General features: G+C 48.3%; 1 protein-coding gene across 1 annotated transcript in view; it reads right to left on the bottom strand.

Moving 5' to 3' along the window:
• Window positions 1–1,733: 1,733 nt before the first annotated feature.
• ATP6V1B1 (ATPase H+ transporting V1 subunit B1) overlaps window positions 1,734–18,680 on the bottom strand; it is a 45,896-nt gene continuing 28,949 nt past the window's right edge. The window contains exons 3-14 of the mRNA XM_069066349.1: window positions 17,119–17,217; window positions 16,630–16,723; window positions 15,707–15,784; window positions 14,272–14,411; window positions 12,217–12,318; window positions 11,335–11,432; window positions 8,071–8,194; window positions 7,639–7,789; window positions 7,245–7,327; window positions 6,357–6,461; window positions 2,456–2,585; window positions 1,734–2,356 (exon numbers count right to left, since the gene is read on the bottom strand). Of these exons, the coding sequence (XP_068922450.1) occupies window positions 2,160–2,356; window positions 2,456–2,585; window positions 6,357–6,461; window positions 7,245–7,327; window positions 7,639–7,789; window positions 8,071–8,194; window positions 11,335–11,432; window positions 12,217–12,318; window positions 14,272–14,411; window positions 15,707–15,784; window positions 16,630–16,723; window positions 17,119–17,217 (1,401 nt within the window). The 3' untranslated portion in view covers window positions 1,734–2,159. The remainder of the gene's footprint in view (window positions 2,357–2,455; window positions 2,586–6,356; window positions 6,462–7,244; window positions 7,328–7,638; window positions 7,790–8,070; window positions 8,195–11,334; window positions 11,433–12,216; window positions 12,319–14,271; window positions 14,412–15,706; window positions 15,785–16,629; window positions 16,724–17,118; window positions 17,218–18,680) is intronic.

The raw sequence follows: 18,680 nt of genomic DNA, 5'->3' as shown, positions 1-18,680 counted from the left end.
TTTCTAATTTTTCCTAAAATAATTCCTTATAAGAAATAAAAAGTTTGCTTCTACGGTATCTACATAAAATTTCACCATCTACTTTGGCAGTCCTACAGTGAACTTCGTCAGAAATAAGGTTCTTTTCCTGTTCCCAATTTAAAAAAAAAAAGAGAAATGGTGGGAAGGGGAAGGAAGAAAACTTGAGGAAGGCGTTGGAGACATGAGCAAAGAACTTACATTACAGGAAGTTGTTGCACTATACATGTGTAGATCATAGAAAGGCATTTTTGGATAGTGAATAAGAAAGCCAGCTCTGGAGGGAGGAAGCTTCCCATTCTGCCTGCTGAGTGACCCTGGGTCAGCACACTTTTTAGTATTTTAGACATCTCTTTAAGATTTTAAGTTACAAAGAAGGGTGCTGACCTACATTGGTAGAGGGAATTTCCTCATGTAGGAGTTCCTTATTTCAAATAAGTCACAGGTGTAGTCCCTTTCTCTATGAATATCTATGTATTTCCATATAAGATACATATATACGAACATGTGCATCTTTTTAATGAGAAGTCAAGCTCTGATGTCCCTGTTTGAATTTTGAAAAACAAGTAAGGACATAATGTTATATTAATTGTAGGTAAGTTTGTTGTTTTTTCTTCTTTGATAAGGAGGCATCTTCAAGAAATCCATTTTTCTCAGAAGGGAAAAGGAGGGCCCTGAGAGATATGGACTTGAGCAAAGGGGTTTTTAAAATATTTGCTTCCATCATTAATAATTCTGTGCATGTAATAGGGGAGGATGCTTGGAAAGCAAGGGCACATAGGTGCATTTTAAATTATAATGATACTTACATGTCTCCTTGGAGCAGTAAGTGATAGGAGCAGGGGTGTGCTGGTAAATGTTTAAGAACCAGCTTTCCCCTTCCCGATGTATCGCTGTATGCTTCCAAGTTTGATCTGCATTATTAGTGCGTTACCACTTTCCTAAGATCAGACAATCGACAAAACACCAAGCCCTGTATTTGTAGTGTTTGCTGACTGGTGAGGCGTAAATGCTCACATGAATATTTTAACAATCCGCTCTTGAGAACTTCTCCAGCACACGGCTGCTAGAAGTCATGTGGGGGGAGGGAATGACAACCTCCTGCTCATAGATTTAAGGGCAGAGATGGGGAAAAGAGAGGCTTCTTTAATAGGATAGGGTACTGGAAGTTTGGCATCAGTAGGGTTAAAATTGTTTGTCGGGGGCTCAGACTTGAAGTGTTTGGCGTGGGCTCCGATGGCACAGGCTGTGGAAAGCCCAGTCCATTCCATGCTGTGATGCAATGACTGCATCCAGCAGGTGCACAGTAACGTCTTCAGGGAACGTCCTTGCCGGGAGCGACGCCTCTGGCACTGAATGACTCCCTTTATTTTCTTCTAACCACTTCCCGTCCCCCCCCTCCCCGGCCCTTAACTTGCACTTTCATTTTCCCTAAATCAGGGAAAGGAGTGGTCAGGGGGAATCTGCAATTGGTAGAGAATTAGGATTTGCAGATGGTCTCAGAAGCAGATGCAGATGCCACTGGGAGAACCCTGGCAAACTCTTTGGAGTGTGTATTTGCTTGTTATTTCTCTCACTAGACTGTAAGCTTCCTGAGGCCAGAGCCTGTTTCTCCCCTTTTTGTGTCCCCAGCACTAAGCACAATGCCTGGTACTTAGGAGGTGATTGCTATATGTTGATGGATTGTTTTGCCAAACCAGGAACACCCCTGTAACTCTTCTCAAGCAGGAGGATTTTTAATAGAAGACACAAGCTGAAGTTAGCAGGTGGGGAGCTCTTCTCTGATTTTTGTCTTCTCCATTCTCCCCCTCCCCCCCCCCCCCTGGTATCCAAGGGAAATGATGGAGAGACTTGGCCTGTGGGGAAGGGTCTAGGGTGGGGCTTGAGCTTTCCTCGTTTGTCGGAAGGAGGGGAGGTGAAGTGATGGAGGGGAGGGGGAACAGAGGTCTGGGGGCAGAGCTACCCTAAAAGCGTTTGGCTGGAGGGGGATGCAGATGGAGTTTAGATTGGGCAGTGCTAGCCATCATTGCCTGGGGTGTGACCAGAGTGTATCAGACACCCCAGAACTAGGGCTAGGGAGAGGTCAGTGTTGAAAGTGGGGCTTGGGCATAAGGCGGGGTCCCACCCATCTAGGGGCAGCCTTAGAGCAAGGAATCAGATGTGTCAGGGGTGTCAGTGGGGCCTGGGCTTGGGGGCAGGGCCTGGTGCAAGGTCTCTCGAGGGTAGAACTCTTCTATGACACTCTGAGGGATCCGTTTGAGCATCTCTTTGGGGAAGATGCGTAGCAGCTGCCAGCCAAGGTCCAGGGACTCAAACACACTGCGGTTTTCATAGGGGCCTGGGGAAGAGGAGGAGAAATCAAGAAAGCATCAGACAGATGCCCCCTCTCCTCTCACTCAGTCCTTCCATGGGACCTCCTACCCCCAAGGCCTCCTACCCTGGTTGATGAAATTCTTCTCAAACTTCTGTAGAAACTCAAGGTACAGCAGGTCCTCTGAGGTCAAGGCCTCCTCTCCAACCACTGCCTTCATGGCCTGGACGTCCTTCCCAATGGCGTAACAAGCATACTGTAGGGAGGGAACAGATGGATGGGGCTTGGGGCCTGAGCCTCTGGCCATTCAGCCTGAGTTCTGGCCTCTGGAGGGAGACTGACACAGGACAACTTGAGGCCTGGAAAGTGGCTCCAGTGCTTTGGCTGTTCTCCTTCCCCTTTCCCAACCCCCCCCCCCCCCCGTAACCTCACTGTGGGTTTCATAGAATTTCAGAATTTGGACTCCCCTTAGAAGTCAGCTAATCACAGGTTGGGAGTTGGAAGGAACCTTAGAGCGTGTGGCGTGCAGTCAGGAAAACCTGGGTTCCAATCCTGCCTCAGACACTTCCTAGCTTGTGTGACCCTGGGCCAGTCACAGTCTTTCTGGGTCTCCATCTCTTAAATGGGGGATTGGATTCTGTGACATCTGAGGATTCTTGCGGCTCTAAACTGATGATCCTGGCTGATCTCGACTGACTCCCCTGAATTTTCAGATGGAAAGGTTGAGGTCCAGAGGATAAAAGCAGCTCACAGTCAACAGACATGAAGTATTTAAGTTGTGCTGAGCCCTGGGGGTGTGAAGAAAGGCCAAGAAGTACTCTGCCTGGAACAAAGACTTCACCAGAGAAGCTCAGGGGGCTACATAATTGAAGTGATCATTATCCCCAGTTTACAGAGGATGTAGCTGAAGTTCCAAGAGGTCAGTCAGTCAGTTGGCAAACACTTACTATCATGCGCTATCTTACATAGTGATCAGGTATCAGAACAGGACTCGAACCCAAGTCACCTGACTTTGTGTTCTGGGAATCTTTCCCTTCCATTCTGTTCCATAGATGAAGGTCTCACAACTACTAGTGGCTGCTCATTTACCTCACCAGAGGTGGAGGTGAGTTGGGCCAACCCTCCATGTGCCCTAAGCTGTACACGTGTCTATGTATGTGCCCTCCCCGGAGGTATTCAGATGTGGCACCGGGCCCTGGCGTGCACCCAGGTGTGTGCCCCCTCTGTCTATCCCCAGGTCACAGGCGCGCAACTAAATACTTCCATGCACATTCCCTGGCAATGCACATACTCTGCAATGTGCCTTCCTCCACTAGAGAACCTGTGGGAAGGGACACCATGTGGTCCTGTGCAGAGTATGTTTTCTTGACATTTAATTTGCTGTTTGTTAAAATTTCTTTTGCTTTGAACTAAGGTGGCATCTGGTTGGCTGGTAGAAGGAAAATGCATTGGAGGGCTCATAAGCGAAGTAATGAACCTGGGATGTGGGGTCGCTTTTTGTAGTGCTATAGTGGTCATGGCATCATAGATGTAGAGTGGAAAGAATCTCAGAAAAGGCTGAGCATGAAAAATTCAGAGAAATCTGAGAAGACTTCTAAGAACTGATCCAGAGCCGGGGGAAAGGATGACTGTGATATGTGTGTACTCTCTGCAAGACTGCAGGACTCAGATCGCTTTAGTGACCTGTGATAGCAGAAGCTAAGCCTCTCCCTTCTTGGTAGATTCCAGGTGTGGGATGCATGACTGCTACGTCTGCAGATGTGGGCAATTTGTTGGTTTGTGGAACTTAACCAAACTGAAGTGTTATAAGAGGGGGTTCTGTTTGGGGCTGGTTGTTGAGAAGATAGTAACGTTTTAAGAAAAGAGCGCCAACCAGACTTTTTTTATAAAAAGGAAAGAGAGAGATCCATCTCTGTAGACGTACTCATTTTGCCTGGGGGTGAGGATAGAATTGACCGAAAGTGGAAGTAACTTGTTTATGATCACCCAGGTACTAAGGAGCAAAGCTGATATTCAAACCTAGTTCCTTAAAAAAGAAATAATTTCAAATGAGAGCTGTGGAGTGTGGAGTAGGAGGTGGAGAGCTGGCCTCAAAGACAGGAAGACCTGACATACTGGCTGTGTGACCCTGGACAGGTCACAACCTTGCAGAACCCTAGGCAGTGCTCTAGACTGTGGGCTGCAGAGAAGGTGCTGATGGGCACTAGTAGGGGGACTTCGTTCACATGGGAGTTCCTTAGACCAGTGAAGTCACAGGTCTGGTCCTTATCCTCTTCATATGAAAAGGGGCACATAAGCTCCACTTCCTCTGAAACCTCACTGTGGTCATGGTGGTGGTGGGGTCACCCTGGGGCTTCAAGATCTAAGCCAGCAAAGCCCAAGTCTCAGCAGATACCATTCAATAGAAAAGGCTTCTCTTCCAGTCTGTGGGTCTGTCCCCCCCCAATCCCAGCCTCGTTATTGCGTGGGCAGCTTACCACCCAAGGGCACCATTTGTTAAATTGTGGAGAGTCCATGATTGGCTCAGTGGAGGGAATGTCCACTCTGATGAAATATCAGGTCTTTCTAACATTGAGGTGGAGTGTGGGCTCTGAGTTATGGCTTGAGGAAGGGTCTGGGCTGCATCGAATGATCCAGATTCTTTGTTGTTCAGTTGTGTTCGACTCTTTGTGACCCTGTTTGGGTTTTCTTGGCAAAGCTACTGAAGTGGTTGCCATCTCCTTCTGCATCTTATTTTACAGGTGAGGAAACTGAGGCCAGCAGGGTAAAGTGACTTGCCCAGGGTCGCACAGCTAATAAGGCTCCAGGGTCAGGTTTGAACTCAGGAAGATGTATCTTCCTGACCTTAGGACCCACACTGGCACTCTATCCACTATCCACCTAGCTGCCCCTATTGACACTCTTACCCAGTCCAAGTTATGAACATTGTGGCCCACCTCTGAGAAGAGTGAAGGGGTTAGACGTGCTGCTTCATTGTTTCTCAGTCATGGACTCCTTTGGAAGCCTTCTCTTTTAAGAATAATGTTTTTAAATGCAGAAAATACAGAGGATTATGAAAGAAACCAATTATGTTGAAACGTGATGTGTCAAAATATTGACACAAGTTCAGAGAGCCCAGGGTAAGAAAACAAGAGTGAAGGGATCAGTCTCACCCTCCTTAGTCCCAGGCTTCCAATACTTAATGAATCTGTGATAGAATCATTATGTGGTGGTCCCTCCACTGAGCTAGATTGTAACTCCCATGTAGCTTAGATGGTCTAAAAGCAGCAGCTTGGCCAAAAATGTCATTCCCCTATTGGCTAATCCAATGATTAAAAAATTTTTTTTTGCCCTTTGAAGGGCAATTGGGGTTAAGTGACTTGCTCAAGGTCACATAGCTAGTTTTTGTGTTAAGTGTCTGAGGCCAGGTTTAAACTCAGGTCCTCCTGACTCCAGGGCTGGTGCTCTGCTCATTGCACCACCTAGCTGCCCTGATTTAAAAATTTTAACAAGCATTATTAAGTGCCCACTATGTGCTAAGAGTTTTATAAATATTATCTAATTTCATCCTCACAACTATTCTGTAAAGTAGGTGCTGTTACTATTCCCATCTTACAGATGAGGAAACTGGGGCACACAGAGAATAAGTGACTTGCCCAGGATCACACAGCTAGTAAGTGTGTGAGGCAGGATATGAACTCAGGTCTTCCTGACTCTAAGTCTTGTACTCTCCAGTCCACTACCTCACTGCCCCTGATAAGTTTCTCTGAAGTTAGCTGGGCTGATGCTAGGACACAAGGTCTTTCTCCGTGTCAGTCTTAGAAGCTTGCCCAGCACATGTGCTGGTGCACCCTTTAAGAACCCAGAGTCTCCACCACATCCGTAGCCATGGCGAGATCTCAGAGGAAGAAGACATGGGCGAAGGGTCATCTCCACACCCCACACAAAGGGATGACTGTGGAGAGGGGCCTCCGGCCTGGACCGGTGACGGAGCTGAGCTCTGTGTCATCATCGGCCGCGCCTGGTCCCCCCAGCACCTTCTCCTCACCAGCTGGTTCGAGACGTCCCCGTGGTCCTTTCTTGTCATGCCCTCACCAATGGCTGACTTCATCAGACGGGAGAGGGAGGGAAGCACATTGATGGGAGGGTAGATCTGAGGGAGGAGACAGGGAGAACAGGACTTAGGGGAGGGCAGAAAGGGAGGAAGGGAAAGGAGTAGTGGCCACCCTCCTGGTCCTCTCCAGGTGTGGGGATGCCAGCCACTGGTGCGTCCTCCACCCACTCTGGAGAGGTCCTGGGTGCAGAGTTGTTGGCGTGATGCCTCCCCTATAGAAGGGGGGAGCGCCTCCAGCATGACCCTGGTCTTGCCTTGCTTTTTATCTCCAGAGCCTAGAACATCACATGGCACACAATCAATGGTTAATAAATGCTTATTGACTGGCTGATAGCTCTATGAATGCCTTCCCCCACTTGGTCAGAGAAAAGAAGCACAGATTATGTGTGGGTTATTTTTTGGCTTCAGGATTCCCTTTTTCTAATCAGGATGAGATAAGGAAGGTGAGGGAAAAGAGAAAGGAAACCTGGCCTTATTCGTAAATTCTAGGCCATTGAAACACACTGATGTTTGGGGAGCTGGGAGGAGGCCATTTTCAGGAGTGGAGGGAGTGCTGACTTTGAAGTCAGAGGCCCTGGGTTTGAATCCCAACTCTGCCATTTGCTAACTGTGATTACTCAACCTTTCTCAGCCTCAGTTTCTCCACTTGTAAAAGGACAGAGTGTCAAATCCTCCCTGTGACTGCATCCATTCTCCTAACAGACTGTGGAAATGAGGCATCTGCTTGTAGGTCTCCTTCTGAGTGGTTCAAAGACCATAGATCTGGGCTAGGAAAGTGGCACTGAGCAGGAAGAACGTGAAGGGGAGGGAAGCTGGTGGCACCTGTCTGTTGTGCAGCTGTCTGTCCACATAGATTTGTCCTTCTGTAATGAAGCCAGTCAGGTCAGGGATGGGGTGGGTGATATCTGGAATAGAGAGTTTGGACTTGAGTGGCACTGGGAACCACCTTCTCCCCGTCAGACCAAGAAGCCATGTCTTCTCTGATGACTATCAGAGAATCATGGATTTGTTAGAGTTGGAAGGAGCTTTAGGAGATACCTAGTCCAACCCTTTTCATTTTACAAATGGGGATACTAGGGTACAGAGTGGTTAAGGGACTTGTCAATGGTCAGGCATTCTGACTCTGGGTAGAAGTGGAAGATGGGCCTGAAGCAAGGGAAGAGATGGCAAGGGGAGTTGTTGGGGGTGGAGAGGAAGTTGGCAGGGGAGTCCTCACCATCATTGGGCATCGTGAGAATGGGGATCTGTGTGATGGAACCTGCCCGGCCTTCCACTCGGCCTGCCCGCTCATAGATGGTGGCCAGATCCGTGTACATGTACCCCGGGAAACCACGTCGGCCAGGGACCTCCTCCCTGGCAGCTGAGACCTGGGTGTGCCCACCATGGGCATCAGGGAGAGAGACAGAGACTCAGAGAGAGTCACCCAGAGACAAAGCAGGTAGAAACAGCAGTAGAGAGGCAGGAAGAGAGATAGACTGAGGCAGAAAAGCAGAAAGAGAACCTGGGATAGAAGGATTTGTCAAAGGAGTTGAGGTCCACCAGCTCTCCCTTCTCCCAGAGTTCATGGCTCCAAGGAGGGATTGCAATGGTGCCCTTCTATTGCCTCCCTGCCCTTGTCGCTGCCCCCTCCCCCAGCCCCCAGCCTCACCTCTCTCAGGGCCTCTGCGTAGGAGCTCATGTCTGTTAGTATGACTAACACATGCTTCTCACACTGATAGGCGAGGAACTCAGCTGTGGTCAGGGCTAGGCGAGGCGTGATGATCCGCTCAATCCTGGGGTATGAGGAATGGAGAAGGGAGTTAATGCTCTCATGTTTCACCTGGGCTTGTGGGCATGGGCAGGGAGGTCACCTCCTTAGCACAGGATCCACAGACACAACCACAACCGACCCTCTAAGAAGGTTGCCTGGGCGGGGGTGGGGGCGGGGAGGGCGGGGGTGGGAAGTGGGGGACAGCGTGCAGAGGAATGCTTTTCTGCACGGATGGACTTTCTTCCGGATGTGTTTTCATTGGCAGAGGACATACCTTCCACCGGAGCTAACTGGCCCCTGCTCTGCGGCTTATCATCTCTGAGAGCTGCCTGAGCCACTGACAGGCTGGGTGATGTGCCTGAGGTCTCTAGCAGAAGTGGGACTTTATTTAACCCAGGGAAATGGACAGAGTGGTGGACTTGGAGTTAGGTAGACCTGAGTTCAGATCCTATTTACTAGCTGTGTGACCCTGGGCAAGTCACTTAACCTCAGTTTCAGTTTCCTCACCTGTAAAACAGGGATATGATAGCACCTACTTTCCAGGGTTGTTGTGAGGATCGATGAAGTAATTTAATATGTGTAAAACCTCTTACAAACCTCAATGTGCTATATACACGTCAGTCGTTACTGTTCTTTGTTCCGGGCTGGCTTGGGCAGCCCAGGGTAATGGAGAAAGGCAGATGTAGGAAGAGAGGAGAAGGGGGGGGATGTGTGAAGATATGGGGACCATCTGAGTCAAGACTGGAGTTTGATGATGGAACGTCTCCTATGGGCTGAAAGGTCAGTGTGATGGTTTAAACATGCCCCCTTCCCCAACCCCAAACTAGGGAGTCTGGGAAATGGCAAGTTAGTTGAAATCGAGTGTCCTCCTCACAATGGAACATGCCTTCCACCTCCAGAGAGAGCGGAGGAGCTCACCGTACAGATTAAAGCACATTTTCTCCTCTCGCTCTTTTTACTTCCCCGCCCCCCCCCTTCTTTTTGGACGCTGCTGATGCAGGATTTGTTTTGCATGACTGTACATATTAGTAATGGCCTTTGTTTTTCTTGCCTTCCCAATGGGTGGAGGACGGAATTTGGAACTGGAAATAACGATGAATCTGTAGGGAGCAAGCTTTCAGAGCCTTGGGAGTAATGACAACTGGAACTTACAGCGTGCTTTATGCACATTACTCCATTTCAGCCTCACAATAGCCCCATGAGGCAGGGCTGTGTTACTGTCCCCACTTTACAGATGAGAAAACTGAGGCTTAGACAGTCTCAGTGACAGTCACACAACTAGTTGAAGAGAAGAGGGATGTGAATGTGGGTCTGTCCTGTATTCTCCACTGAAAAGGCAGATCAGATGTGTTTGTTACTGGCTGAATAGAGGGGCACAAACCAGTGCTGCTGAGGCCAGGGAATCCCTTGCCGTTTCCAGGAGGGGAGGATCGGTAGCTGCAGGCACTGGCCATTGGCCGTCACCCTCTCATGGGGGACTTGGAAGGCACCACCAGTCTCTGGAAACTCGTTCACTTCCCAGGGTTTCCTTCAAACCCAGAACTGGAAAGCAGGTCTTGCTGCTGCCTCCACGCCCGTTGCCCTAGGCACGGTACCACACTGCCTCTCACCAATAGATGTGGAGAGTGGGGGTGACCTAGCAAGGCTAGGGGGGGATCAGCAAGGCTGGAATGTCCAGAGGATAAGGGGACATATATTTAGAGGTGGAAAGCAGTGTCTTGTCTGACTGTGAAGGGAGGGGAGAAAGGACACGAGCATTTATGTGGTGCCTACTGTGTGCCAGGCACTGTTAAGGGCTTTACACACAGGATCTCCTTTGATTCTCACACTAACTCTGGGAAGCAGGTATTGTAGTATCCTCCTTTTAGGATACTGAAGCAGACAGAGGTTAAGTGACTTGCCCAGGGTCACACAGTAAGCATCTGGGAATGGATTTGAACTGGTCTTCCTGATTCAAGGGCCAGCTTAATCAGTGTTTATTGCTTGGTTGACAGGAAATTGTGATCAGAGAAGGAGATTTCCGAGTTCTGAATGATAATAACAGCCCACATTTGCACAGTGTTTTAAGGTTTGCAAAATGCTTTCCATATATTTGTCTCATTTGCTCCTCAGCCTTGTTATTATTGTATTATAATGATATTGTGATACCATTAACAGGATCTCATAGATAAGGAAGCTGAGGCAGACAGAGGCTGTGACTCGCCCAGGGTCACACAGTTACTAAGTGACTGACTCTGGCACTCCAGCCTTCACACCATCTGGGAGCTGCTTCAAGTGCTGGTAGCATTACCGGAGCTCTTTTTTCAACCTGCTTTGCTCCTGACTGGACAGATGATTTGGGGCTTCGTTTTTCTCCTTTGTAAAATGAGATGCTTAAGTTTGATGGCCTCTGATGTTCCTGCCGGCTCTCTATCTGGGATCCCACGATCGCTGAAGGCAGCGTATTGTCATGGAAGGAGAGCCAGCCCCAGGCCCAGAGACACCCAGGTCCAAGGTCTGCCTCCGACCCATGCAGACCATGTCACCCTGGGCAAGACTCGTTCTGTCCCAATGGTCTAGGCAACTCTCTGAGACAGCGAGCTTCTCTGCAAGAGTAGAGGGGCTTTCCTCACCTGGGAGTTTCCTTCAGTTCTAAGTCCAGTCTTCACTACCTAGGCTCTCTAAGGCTCCTTTCAGCATGGAGATGCTATAGTTCTGTGGTGCTCATGATGCTCCTGCACACCAGTGCTCATAGCCCAAGTCTTGTGTTTGGAAGCGACCTCCCTCCACCAGCCTCCCTCAGAAGGAAAGTGCTAACCCTTCAGGAGATGCCTCCCTCCATTTTCAACTGGACTTTGTATTATCGGTCTTATTTCTATCAAGGGAGGGCAGGGACCTGGTCTTCTCTAAATTTTGTGTTCCTTTGTTGTGCTGAGAACATGGGAGACACTCAGTGAGTGAGTTTTGAGAGAGACAGACAGACACAGAGAGAGACCAACACACACACGGGGTGGGAGGGAAGCAGGGAGAAAGAGAGACAGAGACAGAGAAAAGAAGGAGAGACACAGAGAGAGCATCAGAATGTGGGAAGTCCAAGTTCCATCCTGGGAGACTTCAGAGTCAGAGCCTTTTAATACTCATGGGCAGGGTGGGAGAAAGGGTTCCCAGGATCTGGGGGCTCACGTGGGGTCGTTGGCCAGGTTCAGGAACAGGCAGACATTGCCCATGGTGCCATTCTGCTCAAAGTCGGACTTGAAGAATCGAGCCGTCTCCATGTTTACCTGGTCATTGAGGGGGAAGGTCACAGGTGAGGTGGGGACAAGAAAGATGACAGCTCCCTCCCTCCCCAGTGGATGATGGGGTGGAAAGAAAGACAGAATCTCTCTTTTCAACTGGGACTGTTAAACTAAGATGACGATTTTCTGAAGGACAGGGCCTGGATGTGATTTTCCTCTGGCTTCCTCAGAGGGTAGATGAGCCAGCCTTGAAGTAGGCATGGGGTTTGGCAGGTGAGAAGGGCAGCTGGGGAAGTGGGGTGTGTGAAGGAGGGCAGGGCAATGCCTGCCCAGCTCTCCCCTCTGGTCCTTAGCCAAGCCTTGGTGCTTAAACTGAGAGCTGGAGCCATAATGTCACCCAGGGCACCCTGGCCCACCAATTGTCCTTGCTGACTAGGTGCTAAGCTCAGTGGTTTCCATGCTGCTGGAGGACCTTCTGCTAGTGCTGCCAGCCCACTTTAAACTCAGTAGCCTCTAAATTCACCATCCTTGAAGCCCCATTGCCATGCCTTAGTTACAGTTCTGCTGAGAGTTATGGCTGAAGTTCCAAAGCTCCCCCAGCCTTCGGGTCAGGCTGGCTGCCTCCTCCCTACAGTTATCTCCTCTCCCTTAGCTCCCACTTTCCTGGGCCATGCTGGAAGCCATTCCCTGCTAACTTCTGATTTCCAAGACCTTTCTTCCTCCTTTTCTCTCTTTCCTTCTAAGCTGGCTGGAGCTACCCATCACAAAGCCTCCCCTCTTCCCCATCCGGCCCCATGAAAGTCTCAGACCCACTCTCTGAGTTGCTCACCCCCATGGCTGCAAACACAATGGCAAAGTTATCATCGTGATAGTCAATGACGTCCTTGGATTTTTTCACCAGGCCTGCCTGGCGGCAAATCTGTGCAGCGATCTATTAGGGATCAAAAAGAGGGAGGAGGGAGACAGAGAGAGAGGGAGGGAGGGAAAGAGAAGGAAAGGGAGGGAGGAAAAGAGAGAGAGAGAGAGACAGAGAGAGAGAGAGACAGAGACAGAGAGAGAGAGACAGAGACAGAGACAGAGAGACACAGAGAGACAGAGAGAGAGAAGAGACAGAGAGACAGAGAGAGAGGAAGGTAGGGAAAGAGAAGGGAAGGGAGGGAGAAAAAGAGACAGAGAGAGAAAGACAGAGAGAGACAGAGATAGAGAGAGACAGACAGAGACAGAGAGAAAGAGACAGACAGAGACAGAGAGAGAGAAGCGACAGAGAGAGAGGAGAGAGACAGAGACAGAGAGAGAGACAGAGAGAGATAGAGACAGAGAGAGACAGAGAGACAGAGACAGAGAGACAGAGAGAGAGAGTGAGAGAGAGAGAGCAAGAAAGAGGAGACAGAGGGAGAGATAGAGAGAGAGAGCAAGAGAGAGGAGACAGAGAGACAGAGGGAAAGATAGAGAGAGAGAGAAGAGAGAGAGAGAGACAGACAGACAGAGACAGAGAGAAGAGAGGAGAGAGACAGACAGAGAGAGACAGAGACAGAGACAGAAGAGACAGAGAGACAGAGGGAGCGTTAGCATCAGAATGTGAGGAGTCCAGGTTCCATCCTAGGAGACTGCAGAGAGCTCAGAGCCCTTTTAATAGGCTGTATCATGTCTCCTCACTTTTGATGGGTAGACTGCAGCTCAAAGAGAAGCCAAGAGTTATAAACCACACAACAACAAAACATATATGCATGTGTGTATGTGTGTTTACGCGCAGGTATGCATATGTGTGCGTGTGTGCATGTGCTTGGGGAATAAGAATGACTAAATGACCAGATGGAGAAACTGAGGCATGCTCAAAGGATGGAATGGGTCCTATCTCGGGGGAAGTCGACATTTTCCTCTCAAAGGCACACAGCTGCTGGTGAGGGAGGTGAGCATGATCTCTGGCTTAGAGCTGAGGGCTTGGACGAAAACCTTATCTCTGCTACATGGGAGGTGTGTGATCTTGGGAAGGTCACGTTTCCTCTCTGAGTTTCAGTTTTTTTTTTAGTCTGTACACTGAGGGATTTTGACTAGATGTTCCCTAGTGGTCCTTTAAAACAGTGGGTGAAACTTATAGGGAGCTAGGTGGCAGAGTGGGTATCTACTGGAGTTGGAGTCAGAAAGACCTGAGTTCAAATCCTCAGACACTACCTGTGTGACCCTGGGCAAGTCACTCATCTGCCTACCTCAGTTTCCCCCTTTGTAAAATGGGAGGAAATAATTGCACCAACTTCACAGTATGTTGTTGGGAGGATCAAATGAGGTGACATAAAGTGCTTCACCAGCCTTACATCACAATATAAATGTTAGCTGTAGTAACAATAACCCTAACAATGATAATGACGACTCCTGACTCCAGGCCAGCTCTCTAGCACATGGCATTATGATATGACACGATAGATGCTATTGTGTGATGTAATCTAATTCATATAGGTAAACCACCCCACAGTGCCAGCTCTTATAAGCTCAGAGTGCTTTTGTGCATTTTCTCAGTTGATCTTCATGGTAACTCACGTAGGTCGGTACCATAGGTATTGTCCCCACTTCACTTTGGAGGAAACAGCATGACAGAGAATAGGTGACCTGGACAGGGTCACACAGGTCCTTTAGAGTGAGAGGTAGGATTCAAACCCAGGTCCTTTAGACTCCCAACCAGCTTATTTCAATACATTGATAAATCTAAGGACCTGTGGTGGAACCCAGGAAGCATCCAGGGCCCCTGTGCATCCTGGAGGAAGGGGGAGGCCAGGGTGCTCTGCTTGGCCAGGGTCCGACAGACTGTGGAGCCTGGCACCAGCCCTTGGGTTCCCCCAGGAGCACTAGACATGCCCATTTAAATGGACACCAGCCCGGCTTTTCTTACCTCATTGTGGGGGAGTCCAGCTGCAGAAAAGATGGGGATCTTCTGGCCACGGGCAATGCTATTCATGATGTCGATGGGTGAGATGCCCGTCTGGATCATCTCCTCAGGGTAGATTCGGTTATGGGGGTTGATTGGCTGACCTGGGGTGAGAAGGTGGGGGGATACAGGGAGTGGGGCAAGATAGGTTTTGGATGGGACTTACTATGTCCTATGAGCCTCTGGCTTCCCTAAAACTATAGTCCCCAGACCCAGAGTGAGGAAAGAGACCCTAGGAAAAGAAAGGGCAGGGAGGCCAGCCTGACAATGATGGTGACAATGAATCCCTAGAGGACACTCAGATATTTGAGGATGCAGTGGTTGGATACACAGCAGTCAATCTCCTGCCTTGACTGGGCTTGCGTCATTGACTCATCAGTCAACCCTGGAAAGATCACTTCCTCTTTCTCAGCCTCCAGTCTCCTCATTTGTAAAATGATGTAACAGACGCTGGTTTTGCTCTGACATTCTGTCTTTTAAGACCCCTCTCAGCCCTGACGTGTCCTCAGATGTCTCCTAAATCTGACATTTTATGTTCTAAGGTCACTCCTGGCTCTGACCTTCTGTTCTGATGTCCTTCTCAGACCTGACCTTTTCAGGCCCTTTCTGGATCTGACAGTCTATATTGTAAGGCTCTTTCAGTATCGACATTTTCTATTCTAAGGCCCTTCTGTGTCTAGGATTCAATATTTTGTTGTAAGCACCAAAGGCAGTCCTAGAGAAGAGTGAAAGAATGAATTCCTCTCCCTCCTTTGCTGAGGTTGGAGGTGGGGAGACCTCTGCTGGGACAGGAACAACAGATTCTGTATGAATGACTGCACTTATCTGTATTACTAATGATTTCTCTGGCACTCTCTTAAGTCTAGACCAGGGCTGGGGTACCTGTGCCCTCAAGGCCACATGTGACCCTCTAGGTCCTTAAGTGTGGCCTTCTGACTGAATCCAAACTTTACAGAACAAATTTCTTTAATAAGAGGATTTGTTCTGTGAAACTTAGACTCAGTCTAAAGGCTGCACCCAAGGACCTAGAAGGTCACATGTGGCCCCGAGGCAAGTTCCCCACCCCTGGTCTAGACAATTGACAGAACAATAAATCAAGCCCTGATTGCAAGCATTTTCTGAGTTACAAAGTGTAAAAGCTCATACCTAGGATTGAACAATTGACTTTGGTAAGCTGGCCTGAGCTGGCCCCAGCACACCCTGAATGCTACCACACATGGCCAGATGTGTGCCTTCAGAGTGCTGAACAGATTTTCTCTCTCTTCCTTTTCTATTTTTTGTTACAGGGGATAGATGGTTGGGTGGAGAGATATATTTGGACATGAAGAGGATCTGAAGGGCAGTCTCTAGGGATGGGGAAAGGGGTCCTGAAGTCCACTCACAGCCACTGGTCACTCACCATTGATGTCCAGAAAGTCTTCAGCCATAACATCTGGTCCTTGGTCAATGGGTTTGCCAGAACCATTGAAAACTCGACCTAAGTGGAAGGAAAAAGAAGAAGTCAGGGAATAAGAGAAATGTTAGGAGCTCAGAAAAAATAGGAATAAGTTAATTGTTAATTAGTTAACTGTTAACTACTTAATTCAAAACAGTTAATTACTTAATTGTCTATTTCCCTGTCTTGACACCCTCCAGCTATCCAGGGATTGTTCCAATAGTTTTCTCTCCCAATCCCTGTCCCATTTTCCACTGGGGCCTTCTGAGGACAATGTTCTCACCTTTGCCATCTAACAGAGGAAACCAGTTCTTATAGAGGGGAATTCCAGGGCATGGAAGAGGAAAAGGCAGGGCCATGGAAGAGTGGTGGAGAAACACTCTGGGAACATAGAAGGTCTTGGGGTGCCCTTCACAAGAGGCATCTTTGGATAGTGGGAAGATCATGTGACTCAGATTAAGAAGACTTAGATTCTAAGATCAGCTCCACTAAATATTAGCTGGGTGACCTTGGGCAAGTCACTTCTTCTATGAGCATCTGTTTCCTTATCTTTTAAATGGGGAAAAATTATGTTCTTGGTCCATCCACCTCTGATGTTCTGTATTCTAAGTTCCTTCCTCAATTTGACATTCTAACCTGGAAGGGACCTTAAAGGTCATCTATTGCTTCATTTTACAGATGAGGAAACTGATGCCCAGAAAAATTAGGTGAATTTCCCAAGGTCACACAGGTCATGAGTGGCAGGTGTGGGATCTGAACCTCAGCCTCCAATTCTAACTTTCCACCCACCAAACTATGATGTCTCTGCAGCATCTTAGGAGGTGACTGATAATTTTGCCTGTGTCTGGAGTTGTCCTTTCCTGGACAAGGAAGGAGTTGTTCCTTACCTAGCATGTCTTCTGATACGGGAGTGCGGAGGATGTCACCAGTAAACTCACAGGTTGTCTTCTGGGCATCAATCCCCGAGGTCCCTTCAAATACCTGCGGGTACAAGGAGGTAATGAGGGTGGTGGTGGTGGTGATAACTGACAGCTAAACAGGCTGTCCCCAAAGTCACTGAACAGTGTTAAGTTGTAAAAGCTTAAATATCAAATATAGCTTTAATAGCTTAAAACTGTGTCATAGTACTTTGGGATACCTTGTATAATCGTCGGTTATAATCATCACCAAGTTAAATAATGAGGAAGTGTCTAGGCCGGGCCTTGAATCCAACCATGTTGATAGAATCAGGGAAGTCTTCCTAGAGGCAGTGTGATTTCAAGTGGGCCTTGAAGAGAGGAGGAATGAGGGTGTTCTTTGGGGAGGGGCCAGAATGAGGAGCAGAGATGCAGGATTGGACTGCTCTCTCCTTACCAACAAGGAGTCTGCCTTCTTACCTGAACGATGGCCTTGGTGCCAGCCACCTCCAGGACCTGCCCGCTTCTCTGAGTGCCATTGGGGAGGGTGAAGTTGACGATCTCAGCATATTGGGCGAACTAGAGAGAATGCAGAGCACCCAGGAAAAGGACGTGAGAGCAAGGAGAGCAGAGGGGAACATTGGTCAGCTCCTTCCCATGGGAAGGGAGAGGAGAATTAGGGTTCTGACACTGATTTACTGTGTGACCTTGCTCATGTCATTCACCTCTCCAAGCTGTGGTTTCCTCACTCCCAAAATGTCATTGAGGTAGAGCTAACTGGCACCCAAGGGTGTGTGGGGTCCTGCTCATTAACTTTGCTACAAATCGGGGATCGATTTACTGTTTTTGTTGATTGTTGAGATGTAAGAAAATGCATGCTGCTGCTGAGGATGCAGATTCAGCTGAGAAGCATATTGTTCACACCTTTCTCCTCTAGAGAGCTGGTTGTTAAACATTTACCAGCATCATGGAGGTGCCTTGGAAGTCATCTAGTTTCCCTCATTATACAATTTGGGGTGGGGGTTGGTGGGATGGATTGTGATTGTCTGTGTCATTGGAGAGAACATCCAAATTTATGAGATCACAGACTTATCTTGAGCCCCCAAATGCTGCTGTTATCCTCCTCCATAGAATTTAATTCTCCTTCCCCTACAGTCACATCTGCTCTTCATAATTTGGGGTCAGGACTCTCTCCTTTTAAAATTAAAATTTATTTCTTTATCAGAGAAAATTAACTTCTTTTCCTTCTGTCATCCCTTCCTAATTGAGAAAGAAAGAAAAATAAAACCCTGATAACATACACATATGGTTTTAATTCCTTCATTTTATAGAGGAAGAAATATGACCAAAGAGATGTGACTTGCCAAGGTCACACAGCAAGGAAGACAGCTGGGGTTGGAGGTGAGCTCATCTGCCTTGGATCTTCCCTGCTCCATGGAGCACCTGTTTCCCCCAAAGGGTCCCATGTTGGGGAGAAGCAGAGCCAAGAAGGGTTTATATCCCTGTTAAGACTCTAAGGGACGTCTAGGGAGTTTAGGACCTGTCAGTGCTGTGAGGATGGTGTGTGTGTGTGTGTGTGTATGTGTGTGAGTGTGTGTGTGTGAGTGTGAGAGTGTGTGTGTGAGTGTGAGAGTGTATATGTGTGTGAGTGTGTGTGTGAGTGTGAGAGTGTATATGTGTGTGTGAGTGTATGTGTGTGAGTGTGAGAGTGTATGTGTGTGAGTGTGTGTGTGTGAGTGTGAGAGTGTATATGTGTGTGAGTGTGTGTGTGTGAGTGTATATGTGTGTGTGAGTGTATGTGTGTGAGTGTGAGAGTGTGTGTGTGTGAGTGTGAGAGTGTATATGTGTGTGTGAGTGTGTGTGAGTGTATGTGTGTGAGTGTGAGAGTGTATGTGTGTGAGTGTGAGAGTGTATGTGTGTGAGTGTGAGAGTGTATGTGTGTGAGTGTGTGTGAGAGTGTATATATGTGTGTGTGTGTGAGTGTGAGAGTGTATATGTGTGTGTGTGTGAGTGTATATGTGTGTGTGAGTGTGAGAGTGTAT

Source organism: Petaurus breviceps, unplaced genomic scaffold (genome assembly GCF_028583685.1).
Source record: "Petaurus breviceps papuanus isolate PSGF00001 unplaced genomic scaffold, PetGlider_PUasm1.0 139, whole genome shotgun sequence".
In the NCBI taxonomy this organism is placed as follows: domain Eukaryota; kingdom Metazoa; phylum Chordata; class Mammalia; order Diprotodontia; family Petauridae; genus Petaurus; species Petaurus breviceps.
Note: the sequence above shows the minus strand (reverse complement) of the source record. Positions and strands in the feature narration are given on the sequence as shown.